General features: G+C 34.1%; 3 protein-coding genes and 1 long non-coding RNA gene across 7 annotated transcripts; 1 reads left to right on the forward strand and 3 right to left on the reverse strand.

The window, feature by feature from the left end:
* Nucleotides 1–1,756: 1,756 nt before the first annotated feature.
* On the reverse strand, nt 1,757–6,146 carry LOC105953493 (uncharacterized). Its single transcript, XM_012977158.2, has 10 exons — nt 5,886–6,146; nt 5,041–5,132; nt 4,738–4,946; nt 4,248–4,371; nt 3,685–3,762; nt 3,479–3,602; nt 2,842–3,365; nt 2,626–2,762; nt 2,433–2,519; nt 1,757–2,223 (listed from the first exon to the last, which is right to left on the reverse strand). Exons 2-10 carry the CDS (start codon nt 5,059–5,061, stop codon nt 2,118–2,120), a joined length of 1,410 nt encoding a protein of 469 aa, XP_012832612.2. The 5' UTR covers nt 5,062–5,132; nt 5,886–6,146; the 3' UTR covers nt 1,757–2,117.
* Nucleotides 6,147–7,298: 1,152 nt separating this feature from the next.
* LOC105953492 (uncharacterized) lies at nt 7,299–8,395 on the forward strand. Its single transcript, XM_012977157.2, has 2 exons — nt 7,299–7,455; nt 7,604–8,395. Exon 2 carries the CDS (start codon nt 7,665–7,667, stop codon nt 8,130–8,132), a length of 468 nt encoding a protein of 155 aa, XP_012832611.2. The 5' UTR covers nt 7,299–7,455; nt 7,604–7,664; the 3' UTR covers nt 8,133–8,395.
* A 146-nt stretch (nt 8,396–8,541) lies between these two features.
* LOC105953491 (phosphoenolpyruvate carboxykinase (ATP) 1) lies at nt 8,542–14,182 on the reverse strand. The gene is made up of 13 exons (XM_012977156.2): nt 14,025–14,182; nt 13,638–13,910; nt 12,786–12,964; nt 12,528–12,681; nt 12,327–12,411; nt 11,779–11,879; nt 11,359–11,657; nt 10,532–10,705; nt 10,319–10,384; nt 10,031–10,209; nt 9,772–9,941; nt 8,993–9,161; nt 8,542–8,888 (listed from the first exon to the last, which is right to left on the reverse strand). Exons 2-13 carry the CDS (start codon nt 13,898–13,900, stop codon nt 8,745–8,747), a joined length of 1,983 nt encoding a protein of 660 aa, XP_012832610.1. The 5' UTR covers nt 13,901–13,910; nt 14,025–14,182; the 3' UTR covers nt 8,542–8,744.
* A 1,171-nt stretch (nt 14,183–15,353) lies between these two features.
* LOC148766189 (uncharacterized) lies at nt 15,354–18,428 on the reverse strand. 4 transcript variants are annotated; one of them, XR_016035062.1, is made up of 6 exons: nt 18,167–18,428; nt 17,271–17,633; nt 16,628–16,757; nt 16,480–16,558; nt 16,298–16,402; nt 15,354–15,998 (listed from the first exon to the last, which is right to left on the reverse strand). It is a non-coding gene; the product is annotated as an uncharacterized LOC148766189 (long non-coding RNA). The 4 variants fall into 4 exon arrangements; XR_016035059.1 differs by having other exon boundaries at nt 16,628–16,776; XR_016035060.1 differs by having other exon boundaries at nt 15,355–15,998; nt 16,480–16,517; nt 16,628–16,776.
* Nucleotides 18,429–25,407: the final 6,979 nt, after the last annotated feature.

Below are 25,407 nucleotides of genomic sequence, written 5' to 3' on the forward strand. Positions count from 1 at the left end.
CGCTAGGGAACTCTAAAAAATCATAATGGGATATTTGTAAAAAAATAAATTAAATTAATTATTATTATTATTATTTCATCTCTTCTTTTCAGATTTTTTTCTCTAATGAATTCATAGCAAATTAGATTTGCAAATTCACTAACGAAATCCAATTTGTTCGGATAGTGTTTTTCGTTTTTTGGACCTTTTTTTCTCTCTTACACACCATCGACGCGTATCAACACAATTTAATAACCATATATTTAAATTTTCTTTCTTTTTGCATTCCGGTGTAGCGCACGAAAAGAATTGCTAATTAGTTTTAAGACAACTGATAGCGTCTAGGGTCCTGTAAATACACACAATATTCAATTGTAAGATGCTCTACGTGGACAATTGCTGCCAAATTATTTATATACACATAAATGTAGTATGTGCAGTTTGGGATCTCCAGCTTGCTATTACAAAATTGGGATCGAATTTGTAAACAAATTTGGTGAGTACATATTGCCAGCCCACATTTAATTTAATTTTTGTACTTTATGATCTGAATAAATCGGCATAATTATCGGCACTAAAAATAAATGAAATCACCCAATCTCGTTTTTATGTCTCCCTACTTATTTATTGTATTACATACCCTCCTTTTTCTTTTCCCCTTATAAACAATGAATTATTACTTGTGTTAAAAGAAAATATACACCAAACTTTATTTTTTTATTTTATCTTTATTTATTGTTTTGCACAAAAGCCTTTTAATTATAGGAGAGTTTTGGTGCGGATTTTCCTTAATAAAACGTGTTTTTTGCACGGATTTTGTCACAGTAATAGCAAATTAAATTAGGTGCATCGTGTATTATATCGTTGCAAAACTTATAAATTAGTTCGATAAACTAAAGGGGGGAAAAACTAAAGAAAAAAGGAAACACACAACTTGAATTATCTACAATTTAAAAGATGTTTGAAAAATTGAAACTCAAAGAGAAATAAATAGGCATGAACTTAGGACATGCAACATTTATGTTAGGTAAAGAATTAATGAGAAGATTATGACAATACACAAAACACATTAATTTTCGAGTATGGATAGTTTGTTCTATCGTCACTGTCTAACACACGTTGTCCAAATATCTCTTGTGGTTAATTATCATAGTTACCATGGCCGAAATCTATATATACGTGTATATAGCGTCGATAAATTAATAACTTCATTTAAATAATAGTCTCTCTGGCCTCGACTCGGTGAAAACATATATATTATTCAAAAATCTTCAAACCAACTAATTCAAATATTTTTTAATCTCAAACCTAAAAAATCTTACATTTGATTCACCTTTCCAAAATCAAAACATACCAGTAAGTAATAAGACGGTGATTGACTAAGCTTATAAGCTATCAAAACGTGCTTGTAAGATATGTAAGCTTATAAGGCTCTTTCAAAGTATTTGGTAATTTTTTTATAAAAAAGAAAATCTTAAAAATTGAAAAAATAAACTGCCGAAGAACGAAAAGTTTTATTATCATCTCTTAAAATAACTTATCGGACGTGAAAGCTTATCAATTATAGAAAATAAGCTTAGCCAAACGATCCCTAAATACCAGATAAATACCAACTTTTTCCATGATCAGATTATTTCGCAGTCTTGAAACCACTAATCCAAAATTTTCCATTTCGACAAAAAACATAATAAAAAAATAAATTCACACAGCCAACTGTCAATGTAGTGATAAACCAGACATAATTATTAGTTATTAGTCTCTACACAAAAGAAAAGACTTGCCTCCCCACACCCAACTTTCCATTAAAAAGATCAACCGAAAATGTTAGAAACTATTATCAAGATTCGAGATCTACCTATTTAAAAGCTAAAATCAATAAATTACATATTCACCCTCTAATAAAGGTAAAAAGGAAATAAAGAAATCAAATCGAAAATCTGTCAGTGCCCCTCCCTTCAATACACAATTAGAACCGGAGATCGATGACTAATCCACATACCTCGTAACTAATGCATTCATTCACTGGCATTCTGAGGGATTTTTTTGAGCTGCTTCACGAAATATCGGGTTTTATTTTACTATTTCAAATCATTGGTGGGGCCCGGCTCAGCTTGCGCTTCATTTGGGTATTTTAGTAATTAATGGCCCATCTTGCGCTTCTTCGCCATTCGCATCCTCTCTCTTTTTTCCTCCTCTTCAATCAATCGGAGCTGCTCTTCATCTTCTTTCCGGGCAATTTTTGCACTGTAACAGTAAACACAAACATCAATTGTGTCCAGACTTAGTATAAATATTTGCTGTTTGAATGAAAAACCCGAAAAGAACAAGAAAATACACCATTAATTCATTGTTGTTTATGATTTTCTTAAAATACAGGAAGCTTGGGAGCAAGAACGAATTTCCAGAACATAAAATTCTATCATCACCCAACGACAGAAGAATATAACACTGACCTGCGTTTCTCCTCCCTCTGTATATCTTCAAAATTGGCCTCCATGTCACTAACATCATCATCATCTCTGAACTTGTTCGGATTATACCTAAAAATATAATAAACGGCGAAAATGCAAGATTAAAGCTCGGAAAGCAAAATAAGCATCACTAAAAAAAATTAGGCATTAATCACGAGAGGCGAAAGGATTATACCTGAACATTTGTCTGATCATACTTATAGCATTTTCACCATCAGAGTCTTCATCACGAAGCTGCCTCTTAGGTGCTGGTTTAGGTCTTTGATCTACCGAAGTACTACGAACTGGAGGCTTCGGTACTGGCCGCTTCATCTGCCAAAACAATAAAAAAATTAAAACCCAATTGCATTCCAATGCTAAATAAATTTCACAGTGACATGCTTATATATACCTGATCTCTAGAGGAAGGGGGCAATGTCTGTTTCGCCACAGTATTCGGCCTCCTTGTTTCTTGATATTCCTTTTGTACTGGTCTTCTCGAAACCGAAGGTTGACCAGAAGAAGGAGTTGGTCTACGAATGCCAGGTGGCGGATTCGAGGCCGTTGGTTTACGCACAACAGATTGCATGGGCGAAGGGGTGGTTGGTTTTTGAACCCTACCCACCACAGTATTTCTGGCAACCGCTGTGGTGGCCTTCGCTGCAGGTGGCCGCACTGGACTCTTTGAAGGCATGTTTCTCGGCACCAGTGGCCGACCGGGCCCGCTTCCACTATTGCTCCCCAGCTGTTTCCTCGCGGTACCACTATGATCTGGCGGCAACTTCCTAGCGTGGCCCGCCTTCTCCGGCACAGAATTGGCTCTGCTTTGGCTGCTTGCAGGCACTGGCTTCCTTACGTCACGGCCATTCGAGACTTCTCTTCCACGCTGAATCACAGCTTCTTTGCTCCTCTGCTGAGGTTGAGCAGGTCGTGCATCTTTTCAAGTCCATGAAAAAACCTGTATGAGTTCCTTTAAGAAAAAAATATATAATTTCGTTGGGAATTAATGACAACAAACCAGATAGTATATAGGAGGCAGTTGCACACACCAGACTTGGGGGTCGACACATTTCTTGGTGGCGGGCTTCTCGAGGGAGCCGGAAGCTCAGCATCATCGGATAATAGAAAAGAATAATCCCTTGTACTTTTCAGCATTTCGGCCTTCCTTTTCACCTGCACCAATGATTAGGAAAAACAATCATGAAATAACAATTACAAGCACCGAATGATCATCAGATGAGTAACCGATTCTTACCCCATTTGTAGCGCTCGGCCGATAGCTGGGTTGAGATTTTGGTCTGACAGGGGCTGAAATACGGCTTTTATTGTTGTTCTACATGAAAAGAAAGAAATAAAAAAAATCAGAATGTCATGAAATAGCTCAAAAGTAAAGTTATTATTTCCACTGACACGTGACTGAAAAATCTTCAAAGGCAGTAATATTTTCTAAAGATGTGTTCATAGTACAGCATGATAGAGAAAACTATTATCACGATTAAAACATTCTCAAGAAGGATATTTTGAATACTGAACCAACTAAAAATACACAATGCTGCTTGATGACCAAAAGCAATACTACCAAAAGAAATATCTTGCACAACCCACATATCTAATGCTTATCTATTCCAGATAAAACAAATCAAATCAAAAGCTTAGGTAGTATAACGCCTAGGGCATGCTACCAAAAATTTAATAAATGTGTACGCACGTTCTTCAATGAAACAAACATGAAGAAAACAAACAGGAGTACATAAGAAAGCACTGGTGCCATCTACAAAAGAGAAAAAAGATAAGGAGAGCGAGTTCTTCTATACGTACAGTATGATTATGACTAGGTTTAGAGAGCCTTGCTGCCAAATCTGGATTTTCCAACAAGGACTTGCTTTCTTGGATTACTCTCTGAGCAATAACCGGCTGTGAAGGCCCAAAGAAGGAACCATAACTGCAAACACACCAGTTAATATTAATATCAAACTTAAACTGATTTATAAAAATATATACTAATAGACACAATTCATCAGCATATCACTTGGCAGTCATACAAGAAAGAAAACCAAAGTATAATGCGCTGGCCTTAGACACTAAATATAAAATATGTTTATAAGCAATAGCACCCAATCAAAAAAGAAACAGAAAACTCATGAAATCATACAAACGGCTAAGAGATAAAATGAAGCGAGGATTGGAGAGGATTAGCAGAACACAAATCTATTTAAAACAATGAGAACTATAGAGAAAAATTCAACGAGGACAGCATACGAAACACAGCAAGGTGCTAACAATTTTGTCACGCATGATAAAATCTTACTCGTCTTTACGGTATGTCTTCGTTTTGTCACGAGGGCAAGCGGTTGCAATCCCCCTCTGCTTTCTGATTTTATCTTTTAACCTTTGCCTCAGTTCAAGATATTCCAACTGCTCCTCTGTGGGCGGCTCAGGTTCTTCTTCATATCCATCCTCAGCGCCTTCTTCTTCCTCTTCACCATCCTCCTCATACTCATCCCAGTCTTCATACTCCTGCATTTCTAAATGTTTTAGATTTACAGAATTATATGAAATAAAAATACCCCAAAGATATTGTTCAAGAAAACTTGACTCAAAATTTGCTTACATTTCTTTCATACTCTCGCATTGCACTTCTCAAAGACCAGGTAACAGCAGAAGATATGGGTGCTGGATCTCACAGAACTCAAATTCCCAGATCTAATCATAGAAAAGGAATAACAAGAATAAATTCAAGGTTCTTAATGAAATTCAAATCTGCCCATTAACCAGAGAGTTGGGGAAAAAAACAGAATGCTTCAGTAGTAATCATGGTTAAGAATGCATATAACCTAAAATTCTATAAATGGTTACATAAAAAAAAAGTATATCAAATACCACCAAACCCAATCAGTATACTGACTTTTTTTTATTTACCATTCTTGATCGATTATAGCATGAATTCGATAAGATCTAAAATTGCAAAATATATATGTATATATTAGTGTATACAAATATTGCACAACCGGGCAGATCTCTGACCGGGGAAAACAAATTGGACTTCGCAGGACACAAAAGAACAGAAAAAAAATCATCGAACCAACCTTCTGATCATCAGTTATTGCAAATCACGCAAAAATCACAAAAAAAAAAAAAGATAAAGATAAAAGATAAAAAAATATTTTTGAGAAATATTGATTGAGAAAAGAAAGAAAAAACTAAAACTTCAATCAAGCGATTAAAGATCAAAATTCTTAATTCACTCATTAAACAAAATAAGCACAAAAAATTATACCGAATCTGATTTTGTTAATTATAACGTCGTTCGACGCGGAAATCCACCGAATTGTTGATGATATTTCACCAGAAATCGCAAATAGAGACAAAGGCGGTGCAATAGAAACATAAATTCAAAGCAAAAAACACAGAAATCAACTGAAAATCAAAAATTTTGCATGAATCGAAATAAAATACCTCAAAATCGACGAATCCGGTATCGAAATCGGCAAAATCGGAACGATAAAACCCAAATTGATCGGAACGAAGGCGGATCTGAATGGAGGGCGTCGTTGTGGAGATAAAAGGGAGGCGGAGCGATAGGGTTTCGTGGTTGAAAATTTTGGGGGAATCCCTTAGCGAGGCAGTGTGAGATAAAGAAAATCCGAAGGACCCAGAAGAGAAGGGGTGTGTGCTATCGTGCGCCTGCGAGTTGGCAATAAGAATGACACCCAGACCGGATTCCGGTTCGGTTTTTCTCCTTTTGAAGACTAACCCGGTTTGACACGTGGGTAATCTCTGATTCTCTGCGGGTTTCCTTTTATTGATAAGATTTTTGTTGGGTTTATTTTTATGTTGATATTTGTGTTTATTATGGAGATTTTATATTTTAATTTTAGTATTTTAAATTATAATCAGATTACCTATTATTAGTATTTTACCTTATGTAGTTAGACCCGATAAATTAATTTCTATAGATATAGTCATATAGATACAGTAGAACCTCGATAACTTAATACTCAATAAGCTAATAACCATCGTTTGAATAATAAGTTAATAACTTTTTCTGGTCCCGACACGATGATAATGTACTATATTATTAGGTTAATAATTTTATTATTACGCTAAATTAATTAATTGAATTTTGCTAGGCATGCAATTAAAAAATTGACCCTTCACTTGTAGGTTTTAACAGTTGGGCCCAATGTTATATCATCAATTCTTGAGAAGCCCACAAGAATGAAATTAAGGTATATCGGATAGGACAAAATTTCAAATAATTTTAATATAATTCCAATTCAAATGAACCTGGAAATATCGAAAATCGAAATGAAACAGGTTGTTCCAAAATTGGAAGTTTTCGAATCAGAACCGCGAAAATTGAAAATCTCGGTCCGACTTTCACCCCTAGAAGCGCTAGTTACCAACATGTAAAATGAAAATTTATGGCGGGAAGACGGAAATGTGTGGTCGCATCTTTATTAGTTGATCGCATCCGAATTGCTTCCATGCTTTGGGTTTCTTCCGCATCTTCTTACAAATTTTGTGGAAGATAGAGAGAAGCAACAACTTGAAGGATCAACCAGATATCGCATTTCTAGTAAACTTTTTTTTTTTAATCTCATTTAGTTACTAAGATAAGATTAGTCAAGATAAAATTAAATAATTTAGTGAAAACCCAATTATTTTATCAGACTTCGAGACGTCCAACAAAAAAACTTTCGACATGATAAGTTTTCGAAATACTAAACATCAAACAAAATGCAATTATTTAATTAATCATGACTAATCTCGTCCAACCAAACGAGCCTTAGTCAATTAATTTATGGTATTATAAAATAAAAAATCAAAGGGTTAGTTACAGTTAGACCCCTCCAAAATTAGAAAATTACAGAATGCCCACTTAACCTTTGCCATCTAACAACACAAACAAAATAAGAAGATCCCCAAATAATTTTCTACCGAGAAAAGAAAGAAATTAGGGTTTAATTTTGCTTTGCTTTGATTTGATTTGATTTATCTTCTGCTGGAAAATAATCGAATAAAGGTTAGCACGCTGTAGATTCTTTCTTACTTGTGTTTGGTTTTTGAATTGCGATTAGGGTTTTTTTTTAAATAGAAAATTGCGATTAGGGTTGAAGATAATGAAAGACTTCGCCTTTGCATTGCATTGCCGTGTTAATTAAATTTCTTAGGTTTTCCGTTCAATTAATCGGGATATCCAGAAGAAGAAAAAAAAAATCGGAAAAAATCGGAATGTTGCCCGATGACGAGCACCACCGCGAATTGGAGTACGCGTTGGAATACGCCATGCTAGCCATACTGGACCGGATGCCGCCCGTGGTGCCGCCACCGCAGACATTGTCTGAAGCACACCAAAGATTGCGGGGGTACTGTTCTCGTCACAACACCCCGCCGGCGCCGATTCGCGTCCCGCGTGATTGGAAGCCTTGTCTGGAACTACCGAAGCACATGTTAGACAGCCAGGCGCAGCCGCAGCTGGATAAACAAATCGAGCAGCTGCATGGTCTGATCACTAACGCCATTTTCACGGGGCGTAGTAACAGCTACCTTGCGACGGCACACAACTATCTCGCGATGGCTAAGATCTACGTCCGTAGGGCCCACCACTTCGAGCAAGCAAGGGTTGACCGCAAGCGGAAATTGGATGAGTTGGACGAATCGATGGATGAGCGGTATGCCAACAAAAGAACGCTAGGATGACGAGGGAAGTGTTGGTAAAACTCAAAATACTTAATTTGCAGTCCTCTGAATCGACTTTCTAATCCATCTTGAATTAACTGAACTAAATGTCGGGTGAAGTAAATGTCGGGTGAGAAAGATACGCATGAATGAATGAACATTGATTAGAGTTTCGACGTTGTTGACATTTGTGAACAATGACATTTACACACTCCTATACAAACTCCTATGTGTATGTGTGCTTGTTGGGTATATTATTTAATCAAATCTCGTACGTAATCACACACTCATGTGTATGTGTGCTTAGTGAGTAGTTATTTAATTAAATATACCGTTCAAATTTATCCTATATAACTAACCAAACATACCATTCAATTTCATTCGGTATAAATAACCAGGTGTAGCATCTAACTTCTGGTACAACTGCATGAATACTAAACAAAACAAACTTTATTTCATATCTGCTTTCTTCTTTTGATACAAGAAAAGGGGAATTACTTCTAACAAAAAAAATTAAAAATTAAAATGACCACATAAACACATATATAATAATATTATATATAGTAGTAGTACTTCAATGGGATGAGTTACAATTTTTATTTAGCAGATATTTTGTTTTCTTCATTGTCTGATTCAGACAACAGGGCCAGCACTAACAATTTCTTGAGTCAATTTATCATCTTTTCCAATTTTGTGAGCAACAAAGCCTTCAAAGTTGTTCTTGAAAAGGCCAGCCAGTTTCACTAGTGACTCGTTGTAAGCCTTCTTATCGGACCACTAAAAAATTAATAATACGAGGTTAAAACAAATCGCACGGAAAATCAAGAAGTAAATATGCGAATTTTCGTTAAAATTTTTTTATCAAGTTTTGTAGAACTTACGGTGTTCATAGGCTCCAAGATTTCTGAAGGCACACCCTCGACTTCTGACGGGATCTCGAGGCCAAACACCTCTGTTTTCTTGTAATTAGCATTCAAGAGGCTGCCGGAGTGTATGGCGTCGATGATTTTTCGAGTGTATGCCAATTTTATACGGCTCCCCGAACCATATCTGAAAAAAAAGAAAAAAAGTTTTGTTAAAACTTCGTTTACCTATGAAGCATTTTAGTCTCTGTTTGATCGGTAAGATGTGCGATGATTATTAAATAATGAAGCCTTGTGTATTGAAACTAGAGGAAGAAATTCGACATATCGCATCGAAATTAACATTTTCGGGAAAAAAATTCAACTTTTTTCGGAAGTGAAAACTAATTTCAATTCCGTTCCAAAAAAACTATAGAAAATCGGAAATTGGAATGACAAAACGTATTCCAAAAATTTGAAATTTCATATCAAAATAGCTGGAATTCGAATTTTCCATTTTTTCAGCCACCTATAATATAGATTTCATAGGAATATTATTGAAGTTAAATTTCCAGAAATAGTTTCGAAAATTAAAATCGAATGGAAAATCAGAATCTGATTATGTTTCGAAAAATTCAGAAAAATCATAAATCGGAACTTTCGAAATGGGAAATATTGTATACTAAAATCGAAAATATTCGGATCAGAATTGACGGAATTCGAAAAATTTCGTTCCAATTTTAACCCTGATCGAAACTCACTGTCCCTAATAAGATTGCAAACAAACTGAGTCATCGATATAAAACTATATAGTGTACCTTCCACCGGACCAGCCAGTGTTAACGAGCCACCCCGTTGCACCATGCTTCTGCATCTTTGCAGCTAACATGGCTGCATATTTAGTCGGATGCAGCATTATGAACGCTGCCCCAAAGCAAGCTGAAAATGTCGCCTGCGGTTCTTTAATTCCTTCTTCGGTTCCCGCAACCTGTATTTCGAAAAGAAAAAAAAAAAGTTAAAATTACGTTTTCGCCCTTGAATTTGTGCCGATCAAAATAAATAAATAAATGCCCCTACAAGTGCAGTGTAGCCACTGATGAAATGATACATCGTCTGAGCTAGACTCAGCTTGCTCACTGGTGGGAGCACGCCAAACGCATCGCAAGCCAATAGTATCACGTTCTTAGGGTGCGGGCCCACACATGGGATTTTAGCATTCGGGATGTATTCGATAGGATACGCCGCTCGAGTATTCTCTACAAATACGGTGAAAAGAAAAAAAAAAGATGGAGCATATTAATTTTTTTTTTCTAATCGAAATTTTAAAACCAAAAGGACGAAATTTACGAATTGTGTGCCTTTTACCTGTGACAGATTTCTCAGTGTAGTCAACTTCTCTAGTATGCTCGTCGAATACCACGTTTTCCAATACTGCCAACCATGAGTACAAATGATTTTACTTACACAATATAGGGGGGGGGGATTTTGTTAATATTTTATAACACGGGGCTTTTTACGCAATTAGAGTACTATTTTATTTTACGTGAAAATGGAGACACTAAATAATTAATTAATTACCTGTCCCAAACTTGATTGCATTCCAAATATCGGGCTCCTTCTCCCGTGCGAGATCGATACACTTAGCATAACAGCCTCCTTCGATGTTCGATACACCGTTATCGCTCCAACAATGTTCGTCGTCTCCAATAAGGTATCTATTGTGATCGGTCGACAGAGTAGTTTTTCCCGTTCCTGAAATAAAAATAAATAAAAAAATTAACATTTAATAAACATCTATAGATTGTAAACCAAAAAAAAAAAATTCAATGCATGACTAATATTTATTTACCAAATTACGGCCACCCCTGAGGTATGGCCAAATTACGAAAAAACCCCCTCTTGTTTAGGTAATTACATTGTTTAGGTAATTACAGCCACCCCCTCCTTTTAAATATTTTTACATAAAATTTATGTAATTCGGTTATTTTCCGAACCAAATCGTATATTTAGTTCGATAAACAGTATGAAATGTTGGCGTACCGAAATATCGGTTCGGTTTTTACCTAATTAACATTCATAAATTTACCTCTGGAGGGGTCTTTTCGTAACATAATATATAGTTGAGGAGGTGGCTGTAATTACCCAAATAGGAGGGGTCGTAATTTGACCATAACTCAAGGGGGTGGCCTTAATTTGCCCTTATATTTATATTGACAAAAAATATATGCGTAAAGGGTAATTTCGGGTTTTTCTATCAAAATATAAATTATACTTACTAGAATCGTTAATCTGTGTGCATCTACCTTAAACGACACTTAAAAAGAAACAGAGATGCAGTATTATCAACATATACACACACAAGTTAATGCTGAGAAAACACATATCGGGGGGTTACGGCCCCTCACCTGACAAGCCGAAGAAGAGAGCAACATCTCCATCTTTGCCCATATTGCACCCGGAGTGGAGGGACAAGATTTGACGCTTGGGCATGAGATAATGCATAACGCCGAAAAGGCCCTTCTTCATTTCGCCCGCGTATTGAGTCCCGAGTATGACCATTTCTCTTCTCGCAAGATTTAAATCTATGCTAGTCGATGATGTCATGTAGTGCGTGTAACGGTTACACGGGAACTGTCCCGCGTTGTATATAGTAAAATCCGGAGTGCCGAAATTCTCCAGCTCTTCGGGGCTCGGTCGGATACACCTGTCACGGGCCCCACCCGATTATCCACTTTAACAAAATTGACTAATATTCCGATTTTTTTTTGGCAAGGATTGAATTAGTGAATGTTTTTCGATTTTGTTTTGGGGAAAATATAACTTACATGTTGTGCATGAACAAGGAATGGTAAGCCCGTGCGGACACGATCCTGACTTTGATACGATTCTCCGGGTCCCAGTTCAGGAATTGATCGTTCACAAAAACCTGGTAGATAATTTATCGTGACGAATATTATTTTTTACAAAGAAATTAAAAAGGAATTTCTATGAAAATTCACTAAAGAAAATATTTTAAATTTTACGAACATTTTTATTACAATTTCACAATTAAATTAAACTTAAGCATGGGATATATATGGCTTTCGGCATTCGGACAAAATCCGTTATAGACGAAATTACCCCTCTCAAAAAGGATCAAAGCAGTATGGCCAACAAATGACAAGAACGATAACGTAGGCCCTATCTTTATAACTTATATTTAACCTTTATTATTATCCGCGAAGCAGTTCAAATGAGACAAAATACACTACGCAGTGAAGAAATTGAAGTCACAATTCACACACACGCGGGCGTGCACCACCAACAATTGCAACATTTAATTTCTGCACCGCGAAATCACTATAATCAAAAGCCGTAAAATTAAAATCGTTACCTTATCCAACGAATTCAAATAATCCACGGCTCTTTCCCTATTAACCATGAACGTGTGCTCGTCCATTTCAATATTCGGCGAGCCACTACATATACCATAAAATACAATTAGATAAGAGAAACAAATACGAAACTTTTACGAAATTTTTTTCCAATTTTGGATATAAATTTAAATAAGAAAGAATAAAAAAATTGCACGTACCGGCCCCACCAAAGATCATCCTCGGTTGTCTCGTCTCTTACAACACGTTTGTCCTTAGGCGATCGGCCGGTCTTGGCCCCCGAAAGGGTGGCCAATGCACCGCTAGACGTAATGAAAGACCCCTTCTCGTATTTGATCGCTTGCTCGTATAGTTCTGCATTGATTGATCCACCAAATTATATTAGCAAAAAATAATTAATAAAAAAACAATTAATTCAATTTTTTTTAATTAATTAATAATAATAATAAATTTATTACCGGCAGGAGAGAGGTTGTAGAGGACATGGGTGAATTTCAAAGAACTGTCGGTGACGGTGATGGTGGGGGTGACGAGGTGGTGGCTGACGTGGGATACACGTGGCGTCTCCGATTGCCTTGCCGGGTCACCTTTTACCACATTCGGTCCGTTTTCTCTTGTGAATGATGCCAATGAATCACTGCAAATTTGGGAAAAATTATTACCAAACAATTCAATTATCTTGAAAAATCAAATGAATCTATAAATTGATCCAAGTATTATTAAATTATTTTATCATTAATTAAGTACATAATAATACTCCCTTTTTCAATGTACGATAGAACCTCAATAAATTAATACTTGATAAATTAATAACGTCGATTAAATAATAGTTTTTCTCGGTCCCCGCTCGATGAAAACATGTTAAATTATTAACTTGATAATCTAATAATTCGCTATATTAATAGAATTTCTCTGATCCCAACTGTATTAATTTATAGAAGTTAACTGTATGTAGAATTCCAATTAGAAATTTATTGGAAAAATAAATTCATCTATAAATTGATCTAAGTATTGAATTATTTTATGATTAATAAAGTACATAATAATACTCCCTAGTCCCTCCCCCATAAATTATTTGTCCTTTTGAAAAAAAAAATTGTTTTAAATTAATTGTATGTAGAATTCCAATAAGAAATTTATTTAAAAAAAAAATCAATTTTGCCATTGAAATTAATAAATGACTCTCTCTCACACATAATTGACACTGTTTCTCTCTCTTAATTAGTCCACAAGACTAATTAAAAAATATCTCTAATTAAAATAGAATTTTACATCAAGAATTATATATATATATATATATATATATATACCTGATTGACTGAAGTTGCTGTTTGCTGCGCTCGCCCTCAGACAGCGGCGCAAAGGGGCTGTGAACACCGTCGATGGGGGTGGTCGGCGCCGACGATTTCTTCTTCTGCAGAGAATGGAGCTGGTCAATCGTCTGAGCCCTCACCGGCGGCGTAACATCGTCGTGGCATACTCCCTCCGCCTTCTTCTCAGTATGGATCTTCGGCAGCCCGTTCCGCCCAGTCGCCGCCGCCACCGCCCCGCGTCCGGTTCCGTTCGCCGCCATTTTCTTCTACCTTCCAGAAATAAAATAAAAAATAAAAGCAATAATCCGTAACGTAAAATTAAGCAAAGATATTGAAAACTGACGATTAATATGTGAGAGGAGAGAGAGAGAGAAAGAATCAAACCGGAAATATAGAGAGAGAAAGAGATGAGAGAGAGAGTGGCAGTATGGTAATTAAGGAAAAAAGAAATGGGAAAAAAAAGATGGCACGAACATCAAAGTGGTGAAGAAAGGTGATGAAGGAAGGTGGCTGAGGGGGTCCAATTTATAGTATGGGCGGCCATCTTTTAACCATGGTTGGGGTTAACTAACCATGGTTAGATTCAACCCTTTGTCATCAATGTTATGGGTTGACAATATCCAAAATTTCCATCATATAGATATTGTTCAATTATTTTATCAATTAATTATAGGGTTAATGTCCAGTTTTTACACATTTTCTTTTTATTATGGGTAAATTACTAAAAAACCCTATGACATTAGGCTAAATAATGAAAAACACCTTCCACATCTCCGTAATAATTAAAAGGGGCGTGCTAAATCCTACACTAAAATTTACTAAATCACACACATAAATTAAAAAAAACATTCTCTCTCTGCTCAAAATTTCTCTAACTTCTCTCTAAAATGATTTTATCAAAGTCACTCAAAATTCATTATTTTTGTACATGAATAATCATAAAAAATGAGTTCCGTTTTATTTAATATTTATTCAATTGCATTAAGCATTTTTAATTATTCAAATTCATATGAATTCGATTTTTTCCCTCAAATTCCAACTTTATTTTAGTTTGAACATGCACTACTAGAAAATCGCCTATTAGCTACGGCACCATCCATCGCTAAACACTATAAATCCGTCGTTAACTCGTGATTAGCGACAGATGTCGTGCGTTGCCAATTCTGTAGAAAAAAGCCGCGTCGCTAAATTTTAGCTGCGACTTGATGAAATGCCGTTGCTACACGTGGCAACAGATAGTGATCGTCGCTACATTCCGTCGCTACGGTTGTCACAGACTAATCTGTCGCTAATATGAAACGTGTATGTTGCTAATGGATGTGGCTAAAGTTATCGCTAATTATCGTTGCTATGGTAGAAATGAATATCGTTCGTCGCCAACATCTGTCGCTATATTAGCAACGAACACATCCATCACTAATGTTGAATTTGTTTGTTTCTAACATCCGTAGCTAATTATGTTGCTAAGTGCGTCGAAAATGTGTTGTTGCCAAATCCGTAGCTACGTACGTTGCAAATATTCCGTCGTAAATCTATAGCTAACTTCATTGCAATATACTATCAAAAAATACATAAAATCCGTCACAAATTTCATCGCCAAAAGTAACTTTACACAACCATTATTAGAAATATTTGTTGCTAAAAATGTAGCCAAATTATTTTAAAGTATTGAAATAAATTATTAAAACCTATTCAGATATACAATTTACCAAAAATTAAACATCAAAATATGCTCATAAAATAAACATTTGATACAATACTAAAGTGCGAAACTTAAATCTAGTTATCAAAAAATATTTTAAGCTAAACAATATCAATAGTATGTGCAACATCAGGTTCTAGAAAAAAATAACTATCTTCTAAAAATGTTAATTTCAATCTTATCCCATAACTATGTTGCTGACGCTGAAACTCTAGTAAATCCTCTTGGTTCACTTTGGTGCACGGCCTGAATGACAGCTTGGATACCGGCTTGCAGTTGCTCTTCAAAAGATGCACGCATATCTGCAATCTTTTGCTCCACCAATCGATTAACAACTTCTTCGAAAGTTGGACTGTCAACCAAGTTTTGTGGTGTTGATGAAGAACTCGTTGAAGCATTATAAATAAAGTTACCATTATGTATAACATTAGCAGACTCTGATCCGAAACCGTAAACTCTTCCTTTAATTGGTCCTCCAGTTGCCTCGAGCCAAGCATTATCAACAACTTCTTTAGGTAGCATGCACCATTTTCATGAAGGTCTCATCTCCATTAGCATCTTCTTCTTCTTCCTCGTCGTCGTTTATTGTTGTATCCTCATTTCCTTCTCCATCGGCATTGTTATCTTAACGCCTTCGATTGATAATTGTCGAAAATCTATCATGATACAATAAAATTGATGATAAATTAATCCAAAAAATATAGAGTAATAGAAAATTAGCAACATCAGATGTATTTCAGTTAGAAGAATCATATATATTTCACTAAAAAACAATGCCTGAAAGGAGCATATTCAAGCTAGTCATTAGTGCATTATCAGCACATTATATACGATAAATGGCCTAAAGCAACTAAAGAAGAATATTAAACACCAGTCCTTCTAAATGTAACACAAGTTTTAACAGAAGCTATTAAAGATTATATGATTGAAATAAAATATAAAATTAGAATCATACCCATACAAACTTTGATTTACGATCAACCCAATCATTATTTCCTTTTGTCTTATGAGTCATCAAAAATAACTATGTGGCAGTAGTCTCTCTCCCTTTCTCTTTAACCTAAAGAAACGAGCAAATAGTTAATTGAAAATTAAATAATTCAATTATCAAGAATAAAGTACAAAATTAATACTTACATATCTTCTTTTACATTCTGAAATAGCAATTGATCCTCCTGTGTACAAAGATATGCCTTGATCATTTATACTTGATTTTCTGTTATTGGAATTAATTTCAGATTTATTAATAAAATTTCCAGCATTCCAATAAGCCATAAATTCCTACCAATTCAGATTGATCCAGTTGGGTATTATATTTGTCTCATTATATTGCTTTTTAGCTTTGTACAAAGAATTGCTCAAGCTGGTACTTCCTTTGCGTTCGAAATGTATTGTTACTGCCAAATGATCATCATCTGCCCAATTATACATCTTCTGTAAATATTCAATAAAAATAACACTTTAGCAAACCATACAAATTAAAAAAAATTGAGCTAAATAATTAAGTAGCAAAAATATCAAGATAATTGCATTTAATATGAACATACTCCAGAATGCTACGTACACACTTGTCTAGACTGACTCATAATACAATAAGAGCACTGATAAAACGAATAAATTGAGAAAACAAGTTAATCCATCCATCATCAACCTCCTCACTTAATAATAATGAGAGGCCAGATTAGTAAAGTTACTAACATTTTTCTGAAACCATTTTCAATATTTATCCTAGCTTAAAACTTCAGTTTAGATTTCAATAACAAAATGTCAAGACTCTAAGTTTCTACCAGTTTACGTATTGCGAAAAGGTAAACAAAATAGAGCAAATAAATTAATTATACTATGCATAGAAGAAACAAACTGGAGATTGCATTAATCTATCATAAATAAATTAATAAATAAATAATTAGTAAGTCAAAATATCATACCTGAAATTCTCCAAACCAACGATATCTGACATGATTTGGGACACTGCTCCATTTAGGCCACGGACCGCTGAATGATTTCTTGAATATTGTAACCAAATTTCTCGAAGCATTCGAAGGATTAAAACTATTCAATAAACCATCATTAATATTCTTGCACAATAATATATGTTTCAAATATTTAAATAAATTTACTCGTCCCTATCCACTTTCAGCAATATTCGGTTGCTCGAGATTCTTTGTTATGATGCAACACTTGATTGTGAATCTCCCACTTCCCCTTGCTCTGATAGAGGTGTTTGTGGTTGTGCCTGTGATGAACTCTCACGGATCGCTCGTCTAACACCTCCTCTTCGTGGCTGTTTCCTGAAAAAACAAACAAACAAACAAATAAAAGGAAAAACATAAAGTGTTCAAGTCTATTATACATCCAAATGCGGTCATCTTTAAATGAACTCATGTTCAGCTACATCCGAAATATGGACTGAATTAATTAATAAGGAAAATAATAATCTGACAAGTAAAAACATTCAATAATCTGTTCAATTTGGGAGAAGTAGATGATAATTTAAGAAGAAATAAACTACATAATTTTCTCACTGAGATTTGAATTGTTTTAATTTATTTTCCATTTTTTTTCCACCAAATATAAAGGTATGAAACAAAAAAAAAGTAAATTTACCCTATCAATCCAACTAAATATGAAACAGAGGCAATTAAACATTAATATTTGAGATTCTAAGTGAACAAAAATATAAAGAAATGAAAAGTATCATTCGCAAACAATTTTTTTATGCCAGGACAATCTCAAATTCGAATCAATATTTTCCAATACAAACAAAAATTGTGTGTGTGTGTGTGGGTGGGGTGGGGTGGGGTGGGGGGGGGGTGAGAATTACCCAAGAGAGGCGTCGCTCGTGGCGTACGTGGTGGTGGCTTCTCGTGGCGCTGCGGTGGTGGCTGGTCGTGGTACCGCGAGCACGGGTGGCTGGTTGTGGGACCGGCAGTGGGGATTCACTCGTGGCGTAGGTGGTGGTGGCTTTCGTGGCGGCGCGGTGGTGGTCAGTCGTGACCCTGCGGTGGCAGTATGTGGCGGTGCCACGGTGGTGGCTAGTTGCTGCAGTTGAACCGTGCCTCTCCCTCTCAATTTCTCAAACTACTTCTCACCTATGCTGCACGGACACGAATCCGTGGATACAGCGATACGCGGATACGGACACAATGATACGGCATTTTCAAAAAACTAGGATACGGATACGCGAGGGATACGCGTAAATATAAAAAGTATAGGGGTATATTTATAAATAATAAAAATATAGGGGTATATTTATAAATTATAAAAAATATGTATAAGTCGTCATCGTATAAGAGAACCGCTCGCCCTTGTTTCTCGTGTTCTTGGTCGCCGTCGCATGCTAGACTTTTGGAGTTTTAGGTGGACTCACAAAGAAAACAGAAGAAATGTGTATTACAAAGAAAAGAAAATGCGCATTTTCTTTATTAGGACTCTCTCTTAAAACGTAAGAGAAGTGTCCTAATTATTTTAAAATTGTAGACACGCCCCGACACGGGTGTCCGAGAAGTGTCCAGGTGTATCCGAGTGTCCAGGTGTCGGATACGGGGACTCTTCACCTTCTAGAAATGTCCGTGCAGCATAGCTTCTTAAAAAATGTTTAGTTTAGGGTTTTATTTTCTTTTTAATTGGGATTCCTTTCCCTTTTACGATAAGAATTTATTAATGGTAGCAGAAAAGTAAATAAAAGTTAATTATACATACACGCATGTTTCAGTTTTAATATATTAAAAGTTTAAAATACATTTATGTTAACATGAATTTATTTGTTTAATAATAATAATAATAATAATAATAATAATAATAATAATAATAATAATGTATTTTTGAAATGGATTTGTTAGTCGTTGCTAATATACGTCACTATAATTTTGCAAATTATTTATCTTAGACACGAATATAGTTTCCGTTGCTAATATCTGTAGCACAAACTGATTGTTCTAAACCCAAGGGACGATTATAGTTGCCGTCACTAAATTTGTCGCTCAAATTAGAAACAAATTTATATCCCTTGCTTCGATCCGTCGCTACACAATTTTCCTAGCAACAAATATATAGTTGTCGCAACATATGTTGCTACAAATTTATTTTAGAAATAGACTTAATATTCGTCGCTAGCGTTCGTTGCTACTTAACTACACTTGCAACGACTCTATTGTCTATCACTATATTCGTTGCTGGAACATTACTTTTGAAACAAACTTATCAGTTGTCGCAAACTTTCGTCGCTAAAATCAAAGTAACACCATCAAAGGGACGATTTCAACTTCCGTCACTAATTCTATTGCTAAATCTTTACTTTAGCAACGAATCAGTTATACGTTGCCAATATCCGTCGCTAATAGGCGATTTTCTAGTAGTGATGTGAAGATTTTTATTAAATTCGAACTTGGAATGCTAAAGATGTTTTTAGTGTGTGATTTTGTGAAAACATTAGGGAAAAAGAAGAAGGATGGGAAGAAGAAGAGAAGATTTTAGAGAGATAAATATTTTTAATTATGTGCGTGATTTGGTAAAAATAGTGTGGGATTTAGCATTTCAGTAATTAAAACCCCCTCTGATTAATTGTTGATTGAGTTTTTTAACAGAAAATGTGTACAGTCAATTTTATTTTAAATAGGTGAAAAATAAAAGAGAAAATATTGAAGTTGTGTAAAGTCTATTGCATTGAATCATAAAAAATCTGTGAAAAGTCACACTGGAAGGAGTTGGTGTAAGACGAAAACAAACTTCAGGAGTTTTTTAATGATTACGAATAGGTAGATGTGGTGTAATTTAATCTAAGTTTAGAGGTGTTTTCATAATTTACCCTATTATTATTTAGACCAAATTATGGCCACTCTTAAGGTATGCTCAAATTATGAAAAAATCATTTATGTTTGGATAATTACAACCACCCATCAACTATGTATTGCTTTACACGTCCATTTTTACAGTGTCAGATTTACCTATTGAAGGAGATTTTTTTCGTATGACGATACATATATGAGGGGTTTTGTAATTATTCAAACAAGAAAGGTTTTCTTTTCGTAATTTGGGGTTATCTCAGAGGAGTGGCCGTAATTTGCCTTATTATTTAATTTAACTTAAATTCATTTTTCTCTAAATTCGTAATATTTTATATCATTATATATATTTTTCTATTTATAATTAAAAAAATTGGAACAACTCATGAGCGGATTGATGAGAGCTATAACTCGAGCTTTTGTATCCGTTTCAAGACAGAGAGAAACTCAACTCATTTACACCCGTAACGTAATTGCCAATTTATTAGCATTGATTGAACAAATTAGTATTGAAGATATGTATTTTTAAATTAGACTTATGTCCCACTATTAATAGAATTTGGGTGATGTTTGCTAATGGTATATATTATTCATGTTTCTTTCTTCTTTTAATTAATTAATTATTTATTTCTTATTTGATAGATATAATACTATTCATGTTTAAATGAATGAAAACCGATCATTTAAATGACTGAAAAAACGCAGGAATTGGAAGAACTGTTTCCCACTGAAAAGCTGGCAAATCGAATCGAATCAAAATCAAAATTTGTGACACAATAAATAGTGGTTGGGTCTGTGTTTTCAGGCCACTTGCATTTGGAAAACGTATCTTATTTTATATATACGTTTGAAACTTTGAATGTGTGTTTAGAAAAGTAAATTATTTTTAAGAAACGTAATCCCAATATTCCGTATGTAAAATAATAAAATAAATAAATATACTTGCAAGTTACAAATATTTATATTGTGGTGCCAAATCTAGATAGCTTGTATTGGAGTCAGTTCTTATAGATACAATATCGTGTGAAAAAAAGTTCCCGCATGGAATGATCTAACGATTGGAGTATGCAAAATTGTGTCAAATAATTCAAATTTGAATCCCACTAATTCAGGGCCGGTTCTGAGGGGAGGCGAAGTAGGCGGTCGCCTAGAGCCCCCGGATTTTTTTACAAATTTAGGGCCCCCAAAATTTTTTATACTCTTTATATATTAGCATTTATCTAAAAAAAATTATATTATATATATATAATTATTGAGAACCCTAATTCATAAATAGATATAAATCAACAATTGTTACTTGTTTCTGTAATTCTTCTAATCATGGGGCCTCTAATTATTAAATTTATAATGTATTAGTTATTTATTTTTGTATATATTCACTTTTTTTTAGTGTTACTTCATGCAAATTATTCTAAAAAAAAAATCGAGGGCGCTGCCCCCGAACCCCGCAAACTTTAGTCCCCTATATCACAAATTTCTAGTCTTATCACTAACTATATACCTTACAAAAAAGAATTAACATCTAGTTTTTCACCTTTTTAGAAAACAAATGAGTTTTATATTAGATTTTAGAAAGGACCCCATGTTTTTGCCGTTTTCAAATCTCGCCTAGGGCCCCCAAAATGTCAGGAACGACCTGCCCACTGTTAACAATCGCTAAATAGAGCATTACAAAATCCCGCCATATACCCTTCTTTTTCTAAGAAAATGTTTTTTGTTTTATATAGTTTGTCCTACTTGTATAGGTATTGTTTGTAATAAGTTTTTTGTCATCAATTAAGCTATATGTAACTAAGTAATTTATTTTTCTAAACACACATTCAAACGTGTATATATCAGTGTTCTAAAAATCGGCCGAGGCGGCCGATTAATCGGTCTCCGAAGCGGAGGCGGTCCAAAACCTTTACGATTTTAGTGTAAAGGTTTGAAAAATCGATTTTTTGCCTGTGAGGCGGTTTTAGGCGGTCTGAGGCGGTCCGAGGCGGTCTGAGGCGGTCAAACCTTTAAGGCGGGTCAAACTCGGTGGCAAAAATCGGTTAAAAATCGGTTTTCCTTTTTTTTTTTTTTTTTTTTTTCTTTTTATAATTCAAAATAAAAGTTGGATTTTAATAAAAGAAAATATGAGTTTATGTCTTATTTTGTTTATGTTAATTGTTATTGTTAAAGATCTAATGATGTATGCCACGAATGTTCTAGAATAAATGTAAATTCAAAAAAAATGTTTTTTTTATTTATATTTTATAAGGATATTTATGTATTATGATCTTATGATTATTAAACTTTTATTATGTTATTAGGATATATACATGATGGAGATATAACTATGTTTAATTATCTTTTTATATATGTTTGGAGTATGTATAAATAATATTTAGAAATATATTATATTAAATTTTAAAAACCGATTTATCACCGATTAATCACCGCCGCACCGATTAATCGTGACTCGGACCAGATTGCCGATTTTTACAACCTTGGTATATATATATATATATATACTACTTTGACAAAAAAATTTAAATATTCAAAGAAACTTAAATAATTGGAATAAATCGACTGATTCGTGAATCTAGGGTTGCTAAATGAATGAGTGCATGGCATGCGGTACTTTGTCGGCTTTCAACAATTTGTGATAACAACGTCCACGTCATCCTCGCTTATCTTTCGAGCAGATCGCACCGTATGTGGCGGTGCTTGATGATTCCACGTCACACTCACCGCCGAATAAACAATACGAGGTTTAAGCGTCTCTATCTTTTCCGGGCTTTTGTTTCTTCATTCAAGCGCGTGGGACCCAAACTGGACTTTTGCGGCGAATGGTGGTAGTAGTAGAAATGCTTTTTATTGAATGATGAAATACAGATTTTTTATTTTACAAAATAAAATTAATCCACTGTAAATACAACTTCTCTATTTCTCGAAAAAATTAAAAGCATATTTCATCTATGGCGTAGTGATCTGTTTGGATTCATCCAATACATTTTAAATTAGTTAATTAAAAAAAATAAAATTATAATATTTAGACAAAACTTATGATCACAATACAGGAAAAATTCCTAATATTTTGTGTAGATATTTGTTATTTTTAGACAAAAATCTGTTACTTACATATTTTTTTTAACGAAGGAACCATATAGGCGCACTTCGTAAATCTACCCTCTCGTATTATAAGTTGTAAATCAGGGATAAGTCCATTCGTAGACAAGGGTTGGCTCAAGTTCATCCTCAATATACAATTTCTCTCATATATTATACTTATGGGGCTATATGCCAAACACCCTTCGTTAGGATTTTAATTCTTGATAAATCCATTATTTATAAATGATATTTGAGATAAATCCAATGGGCCTGAAAAACCATATATGCCCCCACTAATTAGTATAATTATTAAAATTGAAAATACAGTAAATTAATTCCAAATCTCTCCCAAAATCATGTTACGTATAATTCTCCCAAATATTTCTCCCCCAAATCACTGTAGAAAAACCACTCCGCCATAGCCCATTCTCTATCGTTTTCAGAATTCCTCCAAATCACGGTAGAAGCTGTCTTTAATTTAACAAGGGAAAAAAAATGAGTTGTTACCACGATTGAGAAAATACATATAAATCTGACATGTATAATAATAATAATAAAGACGGACATGTAACTTTGAAATTCGGCAATATATCAAAACCACTCTGTAATTTTAAAGGATCGATCGACTATATGCTAAAACCACATAACAATGGGGGAAAAAAAACATGTGCATTCATATTAACATTATTTCGAACAATGCTAAAACCATGACTATTATGCACTTACATAGTTTGCGGAAAAGCACGAAAACCACTCTGTATTTTATTGAGACAGACTTCCTGGTTAATTAGACTCTATATTTTGTTGAGACGAAAACCACTCTGTATTTTGTTCAAAACCACTGTATTTTATTACGTTAATGCACAATTATACCCATGACTTAAAAGTAACTTTGAAAACCGACATTGTTTGAAAACCACTCTATATTATGAAAACCGACATTATGTGAAAACCACTTTGTATTGTGTGAAAATCAATATTGTGTGAAAACCACTCTGTATTTTGTATATAGAGAGAGACAAATACAGAGTGATTAATATCAACATATGTACTCAAAACACAAGCACTCTCTCTCTCTTTCTCTCACACACTTTTTCATTCACTATAAAGTGAGAGAGAGGGAGAGAAAGAAAGAGAGGGAATCGGCAAAGCTAAAAATGCATTTTCCAGTCAACACTACACCAGGAACCATACGTCTCTTTGTTTACATGCATATATGAACACACCTTTCACCCACCAAAAAATATAAATTAATTGTTTAAGATAACCATGATCCATTTTAAACTACTTTAATCTCATCACTCATCATTAATTAATAATTATAATAATTTCTCAGAGAATGATTAATTCAATTATTTATACTCTTTTTTAAATTTTAATCATCAAACAAAAGATTCACACTGTTTTTTTAAACCCAAAAAATATTCTTATATTTGCACATTAATTCTTGCAAGAGAAAGAGGGGAGAGAGATATTAAAATTATGATGATTAGAATTCTGCAATCAATAAACGGGAATCATGGAATTATTTAAGAACGTGTTATTTAAGATATATATGGAAAAGATATTATATATCTTTTAATATCAAACTTAAATATATATTATTTATTAGTTAGGGGTATAATGGTGATAATTAATTAAATTTAATGAATAAAAACTGTTTTGGATTTATCTTAAAAGTATAAAATAAAATTGGACTTACTGTAATGACACTTGTGTAATGGAGGGCTTTTGTCAAATTACCCCTATACTTATATATATGTTTAATACATCTCATTTTTTTTTAATTAGCCCACCAAAAATATAGATATATGTGAAAAACTCCATTTTTTATTAAATAGTCAACCTAAAATATAAATTAATGCAAAAAAAAAAAAAAAAAAAACTCTTAAATTTTTTTTTTCTTTTCCTATTTTTTTGTCACAAAAAAGTCCTTTTTTTTAAGGAACGCTGTCCCAGAACCCCAAAATATTTAAGCTCATCCCGTAACAAATTCTTGGACTCGCCACTGTTGCAAACTATACTAGAGATGTATTCTTTTAAAAATATTATCTTGCAGGGTGGGTACATATCCAAAAAATAATATTTAATTGTTTTTGGACCAATTAATAGAATATATTGAGATCGATGACTTTTAACTTTTAAGAAATCAATATATAACTAATAATAATCTTAAGTATTTAAATTTATATTAGTTCATTAT

The sequence above is a fragment of the Erythranthe guttata genome, chromosome 12 (assembly GCF_056151865.1).
Source record: "Erythranthe guttata isolate IM_541 chromosome 12, IM_541, whole genome shotgun sequence".
Taxonomy (NCBI): domain Eukaryota; kingdom Viridiplantae; phylum Streptophyta; class Magnoliopsida; order Lamiales; family Phrymaceae; genus Erythranthe; species Erythranthe guttata.

Coding starts and splice junctions, on each gene's coding strand:
- LOC105953493 (XM_012977158.2), bottom strand. CDS start 5,061: ATGCGAGAGTATGAAAGAAAT. Junction 4,947..5,040: donor TGCGAGAGTATGAAAGAAAT/GTAAGCAAATTT, acceptor TTAGAAATGCAG/GAGTATGAAGACTGGGATGA. Junction 2,224..2,432: donor CAGAGGGAGGAGAAACGCAG/GTCAGTGTTATA, acceptor TTACTGTTACAG/TGCAAAAATTGCCCGGAAAG.
- LOC105953492 (XM_012977157.2), top strand. CDS start 7,665: ATGTTGCCCGATGACGAGCACCACCGCGAATTGGAGTACGCGTTGGAA.
- LOC105953491 (XM_012977156.2), bottom strand. CDS start 13,900: ATGGCGGCGAACGGAACCGGACGCGGGGCGGTGGCGGCGGCGACTGGG. Junction 10,706..11,358: donor TCTCTTCTTCGGCTTGTCAG/GTGAGGGGCCGT, acceptor TTTTTATTTCAG/GAACGGGAAAAACTACTCTG. Junction 9,942..10,030: donor TCAGTGGCTACACTGCACTT/GTAGGGGCATTT, acceptor TTCGAAATACAG/GTTGCGGGAACCGAAGAAGG.